The following is a 20,203-nucleotide window of genomic DNA, read 5'->3' as shown; positions in this document are numbered from 1 at the left end:
CAGAGGGCTTTACTTTTAAAGAAAACTTAACATTTTGCAGATGTGATGGTGCATGTGTATAATGCCAGCTATTATAAAGATTGAAGAAAAAGATCACTGTTTCATGAACAGACAAACAACTTTAAAAATGGAGGATTAGTAGAAAGCATTTTCCTAGCATGCATGAAGCCCTGGGTGTATTCCCCAAGTACTGTTTTTTTTTTTAAAAAAAACTATATTTACATTGTTAAATGCTTAAGAGTGTTCTAGTACATAAAAAGTCATTTCTTTGCAGTCTTGCAATGCCAACTATCACGCTTATTGTTTTAACATCATGTAAATGACATTTGTACATCAAGCAGTGCTTGAAGTAAGTTGTTAGGCAATTTAAAAGAAATTGAAAAATACTTTAAGTTCAAAGTTATTTTCTCTGGTTAAAGCCAATGACATAAAATATATATGATCCACTCAAAGAATCGTGTTAACTATTCTTATAAAAGAATATTTTCATTGAGTCATGTTGACTAATATATAAAGTTTGCATGTTATAATATAAGCATAAAAAGAATGAGGTTTTGAAGATAGAAATCATGTTATAAATAATATTATTTATGAGAAATATAAACATGATAAAAGATATTAGTGACAAGGTTATTGTCTTTATTATAATGATCAAAATTATTTTTGTCCTTTTCATAATTGTAATTATAGTACTTACATCACTGCTTTCACTTTTCTCTCTGCTAGTTAAGTCCCTGTGAGAATCTGACTTTCAAGCTTGACACAGTGGCACACACCTGTAGTCCCACCTGATAGGAAGGCCAAGTCAGGAGGATTACAAGTTTGAAATCCTGGGCATCTTTGTGACACTCCATCTCAATAAAAGAAAAAGTAATGGAGATGTAGCTCAGTAGTAGAGTGGTGGCCTAGCATGATTGAGGTACTAAGTCTAAATTTTAGTATCTCAAGAAACAAACAGAACACCAGGCTTTTGATGATTTCATTGCACTGAAATTATTTGCTTTTCTGTATCATCTTCCTGAACCATCAGATTCTTCATGGTAATTAATTCTTATACACATTTACTGCTTTCCTCCTTGATATTTCTTTTATTACATGTTTCAGAGCTTTGTATTTTATTGGCCTACCTTGAAACTTCCCCTTAGACCCAAATTCCTTTCCTATAGTAAATATTTTGTCATGGATTTTTTTTTAGTTTGGTGCCCATAGTTTGATTATATCCACTTAGGGAAAAATAATTTATTGTACAAGTAACAATTACTTGTACATGGATAGTTTTATAACATGCCTTACCTTTTTATAATATACCTTACTTTTTCTTTAGTACAAAATTCCTTGGTTTCAGAATGACTTATTGCCTGCTCTGATGTCAAATACTTTGGATGGTTAATGAATGGGATAAATGTTATAATTAAAATTGGAGAATGAAATTCAGGGCCCAAACTAGCAAACATTTTTAAGTTTGTTCACTTATTTATTCACTGGCCAAATGTTTCTGTTTCTGTTATGTGTGAGTTAATTTAATAAGGCTAAACTATAGCTTAGAAGTTAAAAACATTAAATGAGTAATTACAAGTTAACAGTGACCTGATTTGGAAGACGTTTTTAATGAAAAAGGTCTTTGGATTTTGCTGATTCTAAGCCTACTGTGAGCTGTTTCTATGAGATTTGATGGCTGTGGAAAGATATAAAATCTCATATTTCTGTGGTAGAACTGTTTTATCCTGGTAGCTTGGTAGGTTTCTTCTGAGTTATTTTATTTACATTAGATACTAGATATGTTTATCATTTCTGCTCATGCAAAGTGACTTCTAAAAAATCCTTGAACCTATGTAAGTTTATATCCTTGGTCTCAAATGTTGGATCAAGCTAAGACATATGTCCCAAGAACAGCTAGTCTCTGCACTAGCCAGTCATTGTGTGATCAGGCTCAAAATAAGTAACTGGCATAATCAGAGGTTTATTTCTAGAATTTAGAGTTGGAAAATTGAGAAATACAGGTTTGGTGTGGAGGAGAGTGTAGGCCTCGAACTGGAAGGTCATGCATGATAGGCTTGAAGAATCCTCACAAGCCATAGGCAGGGTATGTTAGCAAACTGGCAAATAAAGAATGCAACACATGCAACTGATTAAAGCAAGAGTCATAGTAGATGCACGACCTTTAGAAAACAGAGATCTGTGTTCTAGTTTCTAGCTTTTAGGTCCAACTTCCTGAACCCTTTGTTTACTACTGTTTCTGCCTTTGAATTTCTGCAAGTTTATTTGCAAATATTCTGTCTCTCTGTCTCTGTCTTTGTCTCTCTGTCTCTGTCCCCCCCCCCCCGTCTAGCATTCTAGCAGCCTTGATTAAAGTCATGTGTAATATACTGACAAATTATATCCCTCCTTACATAAGAGCAGCCAGGTTGAAGAGATGAGGACTTGTTGGTACTAGAACAAACACATACCTCAGTGGTTTAGCATTTGTTAAAAAGCACTATTCTATACTATGGTTTATGATGAGTTTTATGACTTGTGGTTTCCTGATAAACTGCTTTTCTTGGTTTTATTATACAATCTTGTTGATTGTATCTCCTCTCTCCTTTTTGTGAAGAGATTTTGTAAGTCCCCAAATTTATGATTAATTTGATGGTGTGTATTATAAATAGAATGATGCTCTAGATTTTGCTATAAAATTGATAAAAAATTATCCCTTTGGAAAATACTAACATTTTGAAAGCAAATCTATATATACAAATTGTGTAGTACTTTGATACAATATGGATATTGGACGTAAGAAATTTTACAATCTATATATATCCTTTTCTCTGAAAATGTCTGAAGTGTAATAAATTTTGTTTTATATTACATATTTTATTCATTTTGCTTTTGAATTTATTTTTTCATTTAGATGTAGGTTTATCAGGGATTTAAAGAATGTTCTAGTTTATACCCTGATTTTTTAAATGAATTTTACTTAAGTAATCCTAGACAGATAAAAAATCCATCACAATGTTAAAGAGAATTTTGAAACTTTAATGTTTTCTCTCAATAGTACATTTTAAACTATTGTTCCCAATAAGAAGAGTACTAATTATTCTGTCAAACATAAATTCTTTATTATATTGAGTTTTTATGTTATGTTAAATGTATCAGAAGTTTTAGAAATATAATAATACATAAAGCAGAAAAATAAAAAATGAAACTCTAAATAAAATGACTTGATATCTCAGGAAAATTCTGGGGGGCCAGCATTAGGATAGATATGTAGTAACAGTGTTTCTAATAAATGAATAAAAGCTTGTATATGGTACAGTGACACTTGTGGTATGTTTACTCCATTGATTATGCATAGCATTTGTGATGATCATGGTTAGTAGTTTTGTGAATTATTCTGTGTCCATGGACTTCTCAAAATTTTGAATGCTAGCCAACTGTTTTACAATGTCTGCCATTATTAACAATAGGGATCAAGCAAAAGAAAATATTAGAATAGTGAAACCACCTTTATTGTACAGTTCAGAATTTGAGTCCTAGTTACAATAGGTTTTATTTCAAATTTTTGGAGAAAAACCTAATTCCTTGACGGTAGGGGCTATACCTTTGATCAAACTGATAGTCTCTAATAGGAGTTGATATAATGTCTTGCACAAAGGTGATAAATGTTTAATTCAGATAATATATTGGTTATTTATTTCTGCCTAAGCATCTTCAAACTTAGTGGCTTCAAAGAGCAGCTATTTATTATTGCTCACAAATGAGAGATTGAATGGATTTAGCTGGACCAATCTGTTCTATGTTAGTGGCAGAGCTGCAGTTGTTCGAAGACTTTACTTGGCTGGGGTGTCTAAGGTGCTTCAGTCACGTGGCTGCTGCTTGAGTCTTCTGTCAGCTGGAAGCTCAACAAGGGCCACAGTTCTTTTTCATGGAGCCTTCCATGGTAGTTTGGGCTTCATACAGTGTGGCAGCTGAATTCTAAGAGGGGGAGAATCCCATATGCATGCATGTTGAATCTGCAGTTTTAAGGCCTGCCCACAGAGGTTTTTGGTGCATGTGAGATTCTTACATTGAGTTTCCTGTGGTATTTTTCACATGATTATATTTGGTTTATGGGTTTTTAGAAAGAATGTCATGTCATCATGATATTCACGTGACATTACAGGTGATGTTAACTTTCATAAAGGCAATGTTTGCCAGTTTTCTCCACTGTACATGTACTATTTCCCCTTTCCATAATGTTTTCTTTGTAAGTGAATTACTATGTCTAGCTCACCCTCACTGAGGAGGCAGATATTAAACTCTTTCTCCTGGAGGAGAAAGAATTTACATTTAATATTGCAAATTCTTCTGTAAGGAAGATATATCTCTTATTCATATTTATTCATTTGTTTACATTAGTGTGGCCTCATCTCTGTTTATTTTATACTTTATATTTCAATATTACACTATTCATTTAGTGATTCAAGTTTTCACGGCTTTGCCTATTAGGCATTCATTCAGGTTTGCTCAGTATTTAAGGATAGGAGGTACCCGTGCTCAAAATGTTTGAGAACAGCGTGCATAGATTATGATCATAAGATTGAGTAGCTGAGGCAGGGAGGAAATCAGTATTCTAGGAATTAATAGTTCAGGGTGTAAGATAAAAATCACCAGGAATTTAAGAGTAGTTTGGAAGAGTGATAATGAGCCTAGTAGCTAAGAACATTTGGAAATGGGGAGCAGTAGAGCAGGGCAGGGGCAGTTGAGGTGGGATTGATTAATAACAGGAACTTCAAAGCAGCGTTGGGTGGATAATTTGAAGGAAAAGAAGGAGAATGGTCTGGAGTGATAAATGGAGGACGGAAATGACCTACTTTACCTCTAGGCCTCGTAGTTTCTTTCAGGGCTATGTGAGGAAAAGCAGTCACTCTTAAGAAGGTTGTATGTAGGGAGAGAAGAAGGTTGTATGTAGGGAGAGCAGTGTCTTCTGAAAAGAAAGCAACAGGGAGAGAAGTGGTGAAGATTTTGCTGATATTACACTGTTAGTTCCATAGGACACTGTGGAGAGATTTACTTCTTTCAGAATTAGGAGGGGACAGGATATACGATCAAGATAAAGGATGTGCAAAGAATTAGGAAGATTTATTTATGAAAGATAAGTGTAGTATGGGAGTCTGTGGTTATTTGTGATACCTGTCATCCACAAGGATAAAGGAAGTTATGACTTTAATTCTGGTAAACCTAAGGCAGATAATTGTACTGAGACTGTGAAAGTTTGTGGGTTGAGAGGCATTTCTCTGCCTCTCTTTTGAGCTCAGGAGACAAAGAAGTATGAGGAGGGACAGTTCTACTTTGAGTTTATATGCATGTTACACCAGTGAGTATGTCTGTGAGTTCAGCTATACAAAGACAGGGCCAACTTGATCTCTATCTGAAAAATCAGAGACTGGGGTTGACTGGTGTTACTAATGTGTAGCGTATACACAGGAAAAATGCTCAAATCCTAGTGGTTAGGTGTGGTGAATTTGCACCAAATGTACACACTGTAAGTTAGCAGCTAGATCAAGAAGCAGAGTATCACCAGAACCCAAGAGATAAACCCCTCAAGAGCAGTTACTGTTCTAACTTCTAATACAATTGATTAATTTTGCCTGTTGTTGAAGTTGATGAATGTGTAATTATAGGTGATCTATAGGTACTTTGCCTTCTTTTACCCAACATTATGACACGACCTAGTTTTAATTTGTTCATTCATAGATATATTTTGTTGCACTAGACCATATTTTATCTACTTTACTCTTGATATGCATTTTGTTTATTCCCAGTTTTTGGCTATTTAAAAATTGTTGCTCTGGCCCACCACTTGGGAAGCTGAGGCAGGTGGATTGTCGTGAGTTCAAGACTAGCATGGGCTACAAAGTGAGCTCAAAACCAGCCTGAACTACATAGTCAGACCCTATCTCAAAAAGGTTTAAAAAAAATTGTCCTGATGAACATATATACACATTCCTATTTGATATATTTTTATGGGTGAAATTTTTGGATCCAAAGAGTATGCATGTATTCAAGCTTAGAGGATACATATTTCCAAACTTTTTCAAACTATTGTATCATTTATATCCACATTAGTTGTTTGTGACTATTCTGATTATCCCATACATTTTTCAACATAGGGTATTATCTTTCATTCTAGTTACACTTTGGTATATGTGTACCATGCATGTATAGTGTATTTCATTGTGCCTTTTAATTGACCAGGTGACTAACAAAAGTGAGTACCTTCCATGTGTTAGACTTTGACTTGATTAAGTGATGGTGATGTTTTTCCTATTGAGTTGCTTCCTTTTTTCTTAATAATTTATAGTTTAGAATTGATAACATATAATTTCTTTATATGTGCCAGATATAAGACTTTTTGATATATATCTTCTCCCATTCTGTGACTTTGTCTTTTCATTCTCTCAGTGGTATCTTTTTATGAATAAAGGTTCTTACTTTTAATGAAATCTAATTTATCCTTTCTCCCTTCTGAAAACAAAAGTAATGTTTAAAGTAAAGCATTAGATAGAATTAATCTAGGTCTACCTTTTTGTGGTCAGAGTTATTAGGGCAGAAACTTTGACTCTCAACTTTATTAGAATCAAAGCAAAGATAATCAGTTAAGAGATCCATAGTACTCATAATATGAAAATAGTCTAGTTACTTTAAATAATTTTTCCTAGTACTGAAAACTGAACCTGTGAATTTTCTCCTCTGTTGGCTTTTAAATGAGATAACTTATGATCCTGTGTGCTTTTGTTAACATGTTGGCATAATACTAAAGTTTAGTGGTTCCTAATAGATACTTCTGTAAAATAATACAGCACAAATAATATTTTGATGGTCTGAATTGATTTAAGCATAGAGTAGGCTGTTTAAAAAATAGGGTACATATTCAGGTTATCCTTCATGAATGCATTCTTTGGCAAATATTTGTATTATTCGTTAAGGTATGCCTGTGTACTCTAATAGATGGCAGAGCAGAAGTTCTATGAGTTTGAATTGTTCTTTAATAGTATTGGTAGGTATTATTATAAGTGCTTTTGTTTGCATTTTAAAAGTTAATCCTCCCAAACATCCTTTGGAACTCGGTTCTGTGGTGATCACTTTTTCACTAATGAAAAAGTAAGGTAAATGTTTTATTCAAAATTATACTATAGGTAAGTGGTAGAATCAGGATTCGGTCTTTGGCAGTTCTGCCTCAGTTTCTGCTACATTATAAGGCTGATAAAGTTAAGAAACCTATGTTAGGAAGTTTAGATAAAGAAGAAGTTTTCCTTCAGCAAACTTTCTCAGTTTACTTCCATATAAATGGATGGGTGAAAAATGTGTTGTATGTTAATAACATTTTGCTTAAGATCAAAATGTTTTACATTTCTGTTAGCATTCTTTTTTCCTATTTATATTTAAGTAAAGCCTAATCTTCTAAAAAAGTGTTATTAAATTTAGGATCACTGGGGCTTGAGATTTAGCTCAGCGGCATGTCTTACAAGCAGGCAGTATCTATTCCGCCTGCCTAAAGTGCCTGCCTTACAAGCAGGCAGTCGTGAGTTCGATCCCTGGTACTGATAAAAAGGAAAAAGACCAAAAAAAAAAAAAAAATTAGGATCATTACTTGAATATTAATCAGTTTTACTTTGTTAAATAAAGTTATCAATAAACTAAATGGCTTCCAATTACTATTATAAGGAACTGAAAAGTAAACAAATTAAGTTACTTTATTGCTTTCTATAAAATCAGTTTTGAGTGCATCTCTTTTGGTATTTTCAAACATTGAGATATTTTGTGCAATTTTAACATGAATGAGCTCCTTTAAAATTATTGAACTGAAACTGAAAAAATTTTCAGTATGTTTTTACAGCTGGCATTCCTGCAATCTGAATAAAAATTGCAAAGCCAATTTCCTCATTTTATGATATTTATACTTCCATCCAAATTTTTTTTTTTTTGCATTTTAAGGCTTGTTTGTACACATTTGTCTTGAAATTAGTGTGGTAAGTGTGTCAAGGCACTTTAATTTTACAATTAAGAAGTGTCATGCTTACAGGATTATCTGTATCTGTACTAATCTGACTGAATAAAATGAATTCAAATTTTTAACAGTTTTCTATGTTAATTTTCAGATTAAAGGCTTGGAACAGATGTGGCAAGATGTTCACTTCAGAGAGAGGGGTTGTGGAAGAATGGTTATCAGAATTTAAGGTAATATTTACTGCTCTAGTAGATTACAAAGAAGATTTTGCCTGGGTTTAAATTTCAGTGGCCTTTTCAATTTTATTTAATTGAAAGGGCTCATTACATATTTGATATTTTATTTTACTGATGTCTTATTTCCCTGCTAAGTGCATATTGTACAACATAGTGGGAAGAGCTGGACGTGATAGTGAATATCTGCAATCCTAGCACTTGGGAGGCTGAGGCAAGAGGATCACTGTGAGTTTGAGGTCAACCTGGTTCCCAAAGTGAGTTCAAGGACAAACTGAACAAAACAGTGAGACCCTGTCTCAAAAACAAGGCCAAACAAACAATATAGTTGGACGCTCCTGACAAAGCAGGAAGAGAAGAGAAGTGACAAGACTTCACATAGGAAAGGAAAGTTAAGCACACATGCTGTCAGTGTAAACGAGCATGTGCGTGGAACTTGTGGTTGTCATGTGTGAAGACTGCCTTGAGTGTGACAGTTTGTGGTGGAGTTCTGTTGGTATTTCCACTATAGTTCATATAGGAATTTATTTCTGATGTTATCTTTTAGGTTTTGTTAGCAAGTATACAGCTGATGTAAAAACATTGTGTCTATTCTAAATATACAATACATATTAAGAATTTAATGATTTATTTTATTGATATTTTATGTTTCTGTTAACTTCACACAGTGTAATATCGTAAAAACCCTGTAACAAAACAGCAAGACCACTTATACTTCAAGTATGTCTTACAAAAGGTCAGGAAAGCAAGACATGTGCTGTCAATGTAAGCAGTGCATATCTATAGAATGTGCTGTTGTCATGTGTGCAGACTGCTTTATGTGTGTAAATTGAAGTAAAGATTTTTTTGTAGTGTGCTATTGGTGTTTTTATTTTATTGGTAATTCATGTGGAAATTTATTTCTGATGTTCTTTTTTAGATTTTGTACACCAAAAACCAGTCAATGTTGAAATTTTTGATGCTTTTTTATGAACACCCAATAATATTATGAACATTAAATAATTTTATGAACACTCAATAACATTAACTCAATACTTTATTTTGAGATACTTTTTCTGTTAAGTACTTATTGTTTAATGTAATAAAATTAAATGTAATTCATCAATATAAATATTCTAAAGAATAAATGTTGGTGTCTTATACACCTTAATGGCAAAATTAGTCTTATGCTCCAAGAACTAGCTGTAACCATGATGCTAATAAGGTGTCTTGGTTATTTTTCTCTCATTGCTGGGATAAAATACCTGTTGCCCAAAATGGAGGAAGGAAAAGTTTATTTAGCTCACAGTTTATGGAGGTTTCAGTCCACAATCATCTGGCTCCACGGTAGACAGGTGGCATGGCTCCAGGGCAACACTTCAAGGCAGCAGTCATCAAGATCAGCCAGAGCAAAAGGGGGTGGGGGACAAGCCTCTTTTCCTCCCTTATATTGTAAGAAGGCTCCTCACCCCACTGCCCAGGGTGGGCGTAGCGCCCACTCAATCTCTGTGTCCTCCTCTTGCACAGGATGAGGATATTTATAAAGTAAGGATCCTGGCTTCCTGCTGAGGCTCTTAGTTAAACTTCTAAACTTCTCAAGTTGACACCTTGTATCAACTAACGTAAGGCCAAGGTCATTATGACCGATTAAGTAGGCAAAGAGTCAGAAGACTAACCTAATCCTAATTTTCTACTGCGGGGTTTTAGGATATTAGGTAAATCATAAAATCTCTCTAGGATTTATTAACTGCAAAAAAATTGGAGTAGATTTTTTTGTGTATTAGCTTAGAAGTGTATTAGCTTCTACATTATTCTGTGGCCATAATTTGAATTCTTAACCTTATAACCTTACTCAACGGTCTCTTAAATGTGGAGATAACACAGCTTGTTTGTGCAAATCTTTTATTTAAAAACTTTTAAAAAATCTTTGAAAAAGCCTTTTGTTCTCTATGATCTCTCAGTATTTTCTTTATATATTAATAAAGTGATTATAATTTCACTATAAGATTTCATGAAGAGTTTCTCTTCAAATATTTATTTGTAACATATTTTCTTTGAGTTTTTTGTTCTCTCTGCTGTGTAGATTTATCTAATAGATGTTCAGACTTCTAATTTTTTGATTTTCCAATAGTCACTGAATCTCAGTATGTGACTCCACATCAGTCTTATGTATGATATTATTGAACAGGATTATTTTATTTATTAGTTTTTCACCTATTTATCCTTCATTAATTCAACCCATATCACCTCCTTATATAAAAAAACAAAAAAACAATCTGCCAAATGATACTTTAATATAAAGCATATGTCTTCTTCAAATGTCGCCAAGAATAATCTCAACTTAAATTCCCATTATTACTTTTCATCTTCGTATCTTCCTCCTGAAACATGAGAAATTTAGGCTGATACTTAAGAAGCCTAATTCTTCTAAACTAATATGTCACAAGAATATTTAAATGTTTTCTGTAATGGTTCTTAAATTCATTTGGCTTTTTTAGATCTTAAGTTTTTCAGTCACCATTTGTAAGCACAGAAGTTTTACACTCCTCCAAAGTAACTTTCTGTAAAAAATTACAGAATTTTGAGTGAAGTAAGTTTACTTGATACATACACACAGAATTACAATTGGTTGTTTTAGTGATTGTTCCAGTGTTAGCCTTGGTAGTATATTATTATGCAGTAATTGTTTTTAAAAGATTTGTATTTTAATTTACTTTTTCTTAAATTTCATAGACATATACCTGAAATATGTGCATATGCTTACATTAGATATTTACATAATGTGTTTTTATATAGATTATCTGAAATATATTTGGTACATAAATTTTGGCTTGTTTCTTCTATTTAGGGGATTAGAAACCTGTTTATTTGATTATTATTCCCTTTTATGTAACTTTTTCCAGTATTAGCTTACTTTTGATCAAATAACAGAGGAAGGAATGTTGCAGGGAGATCTTTTGTTATTTGCTTTAGAAATACTGAAGAATGTCCTAATCCCTTTTTATGTAAGCAGTGCAGTGAAATTACTCCCCCAACCCAGATGGTGGAAGGCTTCCAGTAGTTCACATTTACTTACCATGTAGTAAATAAAACTCTCTTATTAAATTTACTTACATATCTTAAGGTGAAATCTCCTCCCTCCTCAGTCAGTGTAGGAGAGAAGGCTTTGCAGTAAGCTACATCTCCAATCCTTTGTATGTTATATTTTCAGAACAGGTCTTACTGAGTTGCTAAGTTGTTCAGGGTAGGCTTGAATTTGTAATCCTCCAATTTCAGCTTCCCAGAGTGCTTGAATTACAGGTATGTGCACCACTATGCCTGCCTATGTCTATTTTTAAAGAATCTTTTGAAATATAAACACGGACAGTTTTTATATTTTATTCTATTCTTCTCATATACATTCCATCAGCCAAGATTTGAGTGTGAGGCCTTGTGCTGAGTGATGTGGTTAAAGAGGTGAGATATTTTTTCTTCAACCAACTCACCAGAAAGTAAAAAATGAATTTTAATATAAAATTTATATAGTTCAGTTTTACATGCATATTTATGCTTGGACATTCCATCACTTAATAATAGTGTGAATCTTTAACAGATAGCTAGAAATACCTTGAAACATGATATCTAGTCTGTGATTAGCCCTTACTGACTAGAGGAATTTGGATGAGAAAGAGTAATGACATTGAGGACAAATATTGCTACATGGGGTATGCTTTAGAAGAATAGGTCTTGATTATTGTTACAGTGATGTTTTCCAACAGTGGCATTTTTACTCAAAGCTTTATGACTCACTACTGGTGTTTCATCTCTCTATTCTTCTCTGGTCATGATATCTTGTGTGAATGGGGGATGCGTTACTGGCAAGCTATGATTCGTTATCTATATTTTAAATGGTATTAGAAAACTAGCTTTTTTGTAATGTGGATGTCTTTTTTTCCAGTTCTGAGAAGTTCAAGTTTTCCAGCCAATTTTTAAAGTAGAATAGGGTCACCAAACTCAACCATGAGAATATATGACTCAGAAGTTACTTGGATCAGATGATCTCTTGTGCGTTTTGATTGGAAATGTTATCAGATTCTTTACAACACAAAACATGGTCAATATAGCTAATGAGATTTATAACATAGAATACTCAAAACATATCACTAGTGTTATACGTTCTCATTTCTAACCCCAGACTGTGAAAAAGATGAAGTTTTTATGTTAATTTACATCCCTATTATAAGAAGGTTAAACATATTTTTTGCTATTCCTTGAGTATTTTGTTGATATATATAATTTTATATATATATATATATAATTTTTTTGGTACCGGGAATCACACTTGCGCTTACCAGGGAGATGCTTCTGCTGCTGAGCTATTTCCCTGGCCACAGATACATTTTTTTAATCTCATAACATTTACTGTTTTAAACCCATGTGGTGGCACATGCCTCTAATTCCAGCACTTGGGAAGCTAAAGTAGAAGGGTTGCAACTTTGAGTCCCACTCAACTCAAAATTACAAATAAAATAAAAGGCTAGACATAGCTCAGCGTAAAGCCCTTAAGTTCAATCTCCAGTGTGAAAAAAAAAAAAGAAAGGTTGCTGATTTAAGGTAGAAAGTTGCTGGATTGTTGTATAGTCACAGTAGTATAGCCAATACCAGCATCTCTTTCCAAGACATTTTCATTTTCCCTGAAGAAACTGCACACCTGTTTGTTACTCCTGTTGTCCCCTCCTACCTCCAGTCTCTGGCAATAATTAAACTATATTTTATTTCTATGGATTTGCCTATTTTAGAATTTCATAAAAATAAAATTTATTTTTTAAATTTGTTTAGACCCTGCCAGAAACATCTTTACCACATTATGCCACAAATTTGAAAGACAAGAGCTCTTTAGTTTCATCTCTCTATAAAGTTATCCAGGAGCCACAAAGTGAGGTAAGTACTCTTATGGTTTGTTGTGTTACAAGTAATAGTATTCCACTGATTGATTTTTAATTTCTTTTATTGTAAGAAAACATATATGCTTAAAAAAACAATATAGGATAAACTTCAAGGTACCATCTCCCAGACCAAGAAATAAAATTATTACTATATTCCCAAAGCCATCTCTGAAAAGCACTGCTCCCCCATTCTTTGTATTTTAGTACCCTTGAAAACTCTAGGTAATATATTTATTCATTCTGCAAATATCTGTGTGCCTGTTATGAGCCATTTGCTATGCTGGATAGTAAAGAAGAAAAGATTTTATAGCATATGATATTTATCCTGAAATGGAAAGGGAAAAAATTAAGCAAATTTAAAGAAAATGCTAAACTCTGTGAATGTTATGCTTTGCATATTTGTCCCCTTCAAAAAGCATTTGGAACTTAATTGCCATTGCAACAAATATAGAAAATTCAGACCTTCAGAGAGTGTTTAATTCATGAGAACTCCATCCCCACCACAGAGACTGATGCCATTAAAAAGAGTGAGTTCACTTATCCTTCTGCCTTTTTTTATGGGATGATGCAGAAAAAAGCCCTTTGATTTCAGATTTCCCAGCTTGCAGATCTTGGAGGGGATAAATTTCTCTTTGTAAATTACTCAGTCTGTGATATTCTATTGTAAAAGCACAAAACACATTAAAAACATTGATAAATACCAATTTTCCAGGTGGCAAGGTAAAAAAAAAAAAAATCTAAGCAGACAGGCTAATATTTTGAAGCCCAAGAAAATGCATGGCATTTAAGGAAAGGCAAATAATTTGATTGGGGCTTGATTCCTTCCCCTTCCTCCTTCAATCAGCCAATTTATTTTGAAGGTGATAATCTAACACTACTTTAGATTCTGATTCTTACAAATTCCACTATTGATAGTAAAAATAGGAAAGATCATTAATAGTATGGAAAATAAAAATTTTCCATACTACTGGAATGGCATTGGATAAAGGCCTTTAGGCTAATGTAACAACAATGTAAGATCAGTAAGAATTGAAGCTGAACAGGTATCATACTAGCTTTCAAATTGTGTGTGTGTGTGTGTGTTGTTGTTGTTGTTGTTGTTGCTGAGGATTGAATCTAGGATGTTGAGTCTGTTAGGTTTAGTGCTCTATTCCAACTTATATAGCATAGCCCTTTTTGATGATACTGGAGGTTGAACTCAGGGCCTCATGTATGCTGTGCTTTTAAATTTTATTTTAAGGCAGAGTCTCACTAAGTTGTCTAATGTGGCCTCTAACTAATTTATGATCTTCCTTCCTCAGTCTCTCAAGTAGCTGGGATTACAGATGTGCACCAGTTAGACCTAGCATAGGCCTCAAATTCTATCTTATACAGTTTAGACCTTTTTTTGTACTATGGAGATGACTTATTCTGATTATTGTTTTAGGAAGGTCACTGTGTGGTGGATGGACTGAAGACTGGAAAAATTAAAAGCAAGCCTAGGGGACTGTCTATAAACAGCCTATGAGGGAGCTGTTGAGAACCTGAAGTTGGCTAGGATCAGTGTAGATAGAGAGAGTTGGGGTAGAGAGGAGTGTGCTGAAGTGTATAATTCCTTTTATTCTTGAGTTTTATTTGATAGATCCATGTACCTTTGAAATGAAACTACCCAAACCAGGATCTTTTGTTACTTGAGTGGTTAATCTCTTTTGGATGGGGTGTAGAATAGCAAGGGTGGTTAATCTCTTTTGGATGGGGTATAGAATAGCCCTGCTTCCATGTATTATACTCTGAAGTGCATTGTAAATTTTAGATGCTGGAGGGGTTTGTGATTTTATTACAAAGCCAACAAACTTTAACTGGAATAATTGCATTGAACAATTGTTTCTGATTCATGCACACATACCCTCTGGCCCACAAAGTTTCATGATATCTAGGTAGCCAAAAATATTGTTTGATCCAGAATTACATCACCAAATTAAGTATTGCTACATGTTCTCTTTTTTAAAATAACAAATTAAACTTTCTTTATCATTTACTATTTTGAAAATTTAAAAGGTATTTCTCTGTTGAAATATATTTTAATCAAGTTACTTTGGAAAAGAGTCGATAGGATAAATTTCTGATTGGCTACTTTATAGCATTCCTTATATTCAGAAAACTTTAATGAATATATTAGTGGTTCAGAGCCATATTTATCAAATTAGCTTTTTGAGGAATATTTCTCAAACTATTTTAAAGGGCAAATTTTTTAAAAATCCAATTTTTCACAGCATGTGTAGCACCACACATATTTGCTAAGCCCTAGCTCACCTATGACCTGCTCAGTATGTCTGCTGATCACCCACTTGGTTGGTATCCTGTATCAAGTTGTGTGAAGTTTTTAAGTGTTGCCACTTGATTTCTGTGTTTATATTGGTGGAGACTGATTTCTTGATGGTCATTGGTCTGTGGGTCACACTTTGAAAAGAACTAGTTTGGAAGGTTTTGCATTTAAGTTTGTTTTATGTTTTTATCCTGTTAATGTGGTAAAGACAGTGCATATGCCATATTCCTAAAAAACAACTTAGTTTTTAAAGGATATTTACATGTGGCTCTAAGATATAATTTACTTTATTATTGGTCTTTAGAATATTTGGTGTCTTAATTTGGACATGCTCCTAAAGAATGTTTTGGTAGTTTTGAAACTTGGGACATTGATTCTGGTGTTATTCAAAGTCTAGCAAATTTGATATTTGTAATAGTATCTTTCCATTACTTAGTTTTATTCACTTAGTAAATATTTATTGAACACCAGTAATATATCTGAAGTCTAAGGACTATAGTAGAAAATAGATTAAATTATTGATTCAAGCAGGTGAGATAGACATTAAATAAATATCTACATGTATATACTATGTGAGTTAGTGATAAAACAATGACGGGATAAAATGGAGTAGGGAAAGTATATGCTGGGGCTAGGGAGACGATTGAGGTCTGAAAGAATTAGAGAAAGGGAAAATAAAGAGAGGACAAGAGCTTCCAGCAGCAGGAACAGGAGGTGCAAAGGCTTTGAGGTGAGTACGTGTGTGTTCAGGAAGTTTATGAAGAGGCAGCATATATGGATATTATGTGGTTCACTCCGATGATGTTTTCAGTGGGCTGTAACTTTAAGATCAGATACAACTTTGAGCTTAAGAATCTTCAAGTCTGTTAGGAAAGTAGTTCGGTTTGTTTTTGTGTGTGTAGGGGGTGATTACTGGGGATTGAACCTAGAGCCTTGTACATGCTAGGCAAGCTCCATTGAGCTACAATATCCCTTCTCCTTTTTATTTTGAGATAGAGTCTTGCTTTAGTCTAGCTGGTCTTGAAATTGTGATCCTTTTGCCTCAGATTTCCAAGTAGCTGGGATTTTGGTTTGTACTAAAAATCAACTGATTTTTGAAAGACTCACATAGAAATTCTTTGTGGTTCTAGGAGTAGGGAACCCAGAGTGAGAGAGGTCAAGCACTGTTGAATGAAAAGTATCACTCCAAGTTTCCTGTATGTTTTTGTTATCCCTGTTTGTCAGTAATTGTTAAATATGAATATGAGGGAAAATAGCAAACATGATTCTTTCCTTGCTTAGTTAAGATCATTTTCCCTGATTAGTAAAGAACATTTTTGTATCACATTTTTACTACTGGAAATCTCTCTTAGGATATAGACTTCTTAATTTTTTTTTGTCTTTTTGAGACAGGGTCTCACTGTGCAGTTCAGGCTGGCCTTGAGCTCACTTTGTAGCCCAGGCTGGTCTTGAACTCGCAACGATCCTCTTGCCTCAGCCTCCCGAGTACTGGGTTGCAGGCGTGAGCCACCACACCCGGCTAGACTTCTTACTTAAGAATGGACTATTATAAAATATCATTTGTAACTTAGTTGTTTTAGAATTCAGGATGTACTTTTAAATGGAAAGTTGACACATGGCGATTAGGTTCTCATTAGACTCATAAAAAGCCCATTTAAGGCATAAAAATATACTTAAGGTGTAGTTCGTTCTTAATAGAACTGTTAAAACCTAGTCACCATATATGAGGATGTTTCCATAAGAAAATATTTTTAAAAATTTAACCTAAACACTGGGAACACTGCATATTCTAATGTTCTATTGCTTGCCTCAGATCTATTCAAGTGAGTTAAATCAAACAGTGCTTATATTTTCCCACACTGTATATTATTTCATTCTTTTCTGGAATTTTTCAGTTATGTTTGTAAAAGAACCAAAGACTTGGCTCCTGTCTTTATTTCTTGTGAATGGTGTGATATTGGTTATGATGGATAGCTTTTTTGTCTCAATTTTCTTAGGTGGAAGGTGTGTATAATCATGTTCTATCTACAGTGTTGTAGGAATTAAACAGATTTGTGTATGTAGAGAGTTTTAGAGGACAACAGCTGACAGATGTTGATGTTAGTGATTTTATTTAATCTCTTTGCAATGGAGTTTCTATCTTCCTTTGAATCTGTCTTCATTTACATCTCCTTTCATTAAGCAAAAATCCTTTGAGACTTGAAACCAATTATAAAGCCTCAGTGTATTTTGATTAAAATTGATTATGTGTTCATACAGATGTCTTTGAATAAATTTTCTAACAAGGTTTCATAAGACGCAAATACTTGGTAAACTGACCAGGTTTTATAAATTCATGTAATGAAAGCCAGCCCAGGGCTTTAGAGATAAAAGTTGTTGCATCACAAGATTAGTGAGGCTTATCTCTAAAGAATTTTTAAAACTTTTACCCTGGAAGCTAAATATTACCTTAACCATCTTTCCTCCTTCCCATTATCTCTAACCCTTTCTTCCAAATTTCTGTGCTAAACCTTTTCTTGCCATCTCTGAAGAGAGATACTTTACCTCTTGATCTTCAGTTTTCCGTTACCTTTACATGACTACTGTGGATGCTCGGGTATCCTCTAAAGGCTATTTTGAAATTGAAAGACATGCTTTTTTTTATGGAAGGAGAATCTAACTGATTAGTGTTTATTGCAGTATATCTTTTGTTAAATATTATATGAATATTGACTTTATACTGTTTACTTAAATATCTAAATTATTTAATATCAAAATATCTGCTGTAAATTTGTATTCATTATAATTACTTGTAGTAGAAGTCTGTTTAGTAAATTGACATAAATCTATTGTTTGATAGTGAAGTATAGTACATTGAATACATAATAGCCTGATAGTATCCTTGAAAACTCAGTACCTTGTGACTTTTTGGATATATTTGATTATGATTTGTTTTTGGTCATTATTATATCAAGATAACACCTACAAAAGTTTTTTTTAATCTTGCCTTTTTGATTTTTAAAAGTAGTAGTCAGTTCTAATAACTTGATAAAGTTGGGGCTGTCATCAGAGAAAAAAATGTATAAATAAATGACTACAATTATGTCTAAAAGTTACAGCAATATTTAGATTACCTATGGGCAATTACTCTATTTTAAATAGGGATCTAGATCTATGGCCTTGTGACTATTCACCCACCTTGCACACTAGTCTTTCTGTCAAGTACTGCCTAATTGAAAGCTCAGGAAGGAAGTGTGGCAGTAACTGCACAGGTTTCTCATTGCAATTTCTTCTCCCCTATAACTAACCTTTTATATACTGGTATGTAATTTACCAAGAAGAAAGGACACTGAAAAGAAGACCCAAAATGTACAATAGATATTATGAAAGGGAAAGAAATTGCCCACAGCTGGGATGGGGTAAAGGAGAAACAAAGGAAGGGGGAAAATATATATATACACATACTTACACAAGATAGCTAAGATAATTATATTACTAATTTCTGTTAGTTCACTGAAAAGAACACTTTATGTTTATATTGTTGGATCAGTTTTTCATGCCTATATCTTGTAACTTGAGCAACTACTCAGATTACAAAATAACAATATGAAATATATTAACCATTGTTAATGTCCTATTATCTTGTTTTGAAATTCTTTTTTTTTTTTTTTTTCTGGTACCAGAGATTGAACTTAGGACCTCCTGCTTGCCAAGCAGGCTCTTGTGCCACTGAACTAAACCCCCAGCCCATGTTTTGAAATTCTCTGTCATTGTTTTTATTGTTTTTAAAATAAAAAATAAGAAAGGACATTGAGGAAGAAGTTTCCCATAACTTAGCTGTTATAAGCAATTAAAGAAACATCATTTTAATAATAATAATACTTTGGAACTATATTTTAAAGTTCACATGTGTTCCCATGTTTCCTTTATTGCATTGTTTGTCTTTCCACCAAAATAAAAGGTTTATCAAATACTTAGCAGTGAGCAGTTTTGCTTTAGAAAAGAAAAAAGAAAACGTATTTCAGTAGTTAGCAATTTGAGAAAGTCTTTCATATTTCATATTACATAGTCATTCAAATAAATCCCAGTTTGTGATTTAACACTTTGTCTTTCTCGCAGCTGCTAGAACCAGTCTGTCACCAGCTCTTTGAATTCTATCGCAGTGGAGAAGAACACTTGCTTCGATTTACACTGCAGTTTCTCCCAGAACTGATTTGGTGCTACCTTGCAGTCTCAGCCAACAGAAATGTGCACAGCAGTGGGTGCATTGAAGCTCTTCTTCTAGGGGTTTACAATTTGGTGTGTACATATTGTATTAAACAGAGTGCTTTCTGGTAAAATCAAATATAACTTTTACAACTATTTTTCATCTTAGTAAAGCTAAAATTTGTTTGTTTATGCATTGTCCCCCAAAATAACTCTTTATAGGAGAGAGAGCTATGTAGACATGTAAATATATCTTTTTGGATTGTCTTCAATTGAAAAATCAAGTAATGTCAGTTTTTATTTTTTGAGGTGTATCTGAAATATACCAGGGTTCCTTTTTAAAAATTTAAAATTTAATATATATTGAACTTAATTATAAATTATCTATCTGACTCTCATAAAAACGTTAGGAGAAAAGATTTAGTCTAGTATTCACCAGTCATAGTGCCATACAATTTGGACTGTCTCGAGAGTTCACACCATTGATATAATATCATCTGCATTACTAGTTTGTGTATTAAAGTTTGCATTTTTTAAGATAGAAAAGAAACATAAGGTCCTTTTCTTGATATACTTAATGTTTAAATCATTGATTTAGAAAACATAA

General features: G+C 33.3%; 1 protein-coding gene across 3 annotated transcripts in view; it reads left to right on the top strand.

Annotated features, from left to right (window-relative positions):
• The window catches only part of Hycc1 (hyccin PI4KA lipid kinase complex subunit 1), a 62,903-nt gene that overhangs the window by 16,722 nt on the left and 25,978 nt on the right, over positions 1-20,203 (top strand). For all 3 annotated transcript variants that reach the window (XM_063234152.1, XM_003467919.5, XM_013150446.3), the window contains 3 exons: positions 8,121-8,199; positions 13,000-13,101; positions 19,510-19,689. In XM_063234152.1, the coding sequence (XP_063090222.1) occupies positions 8,149-8,199; positions 13,000-13,101; positions 19,510-19,689 (333 nt within the window). In that variant the 5' untranslated portion in view covers positions 8,121-8,148. The remainder of the gene's footprint in view (positions 1-8,120; positions 8,200-12,999; positions 13,102-19,509; positions 19,690-20,203) is intronic.

Source organism: Cavia porcellus, unplaced genomic scaffold (assembly GCF_034190915.1).
Source record: "Cavia porcellus strain 051 isolate PalLab524CR breed Dunkin Hartley unplaced genomic scaffold, mCavPor4.1 scaffold_2, whole genome shotgun sequence".
Taxonomy (NCBI): domain Eukaryota; kingdom Metazoa; phylum Chordata; class Mammalia; order Rodentia; family Caviidae; genus Cavia; species Cavia porcellus.
Note: the sequence above shows the minus strand (reverse complement) of the source record. Positions and strands in the feature narration are given on the sequence as shown.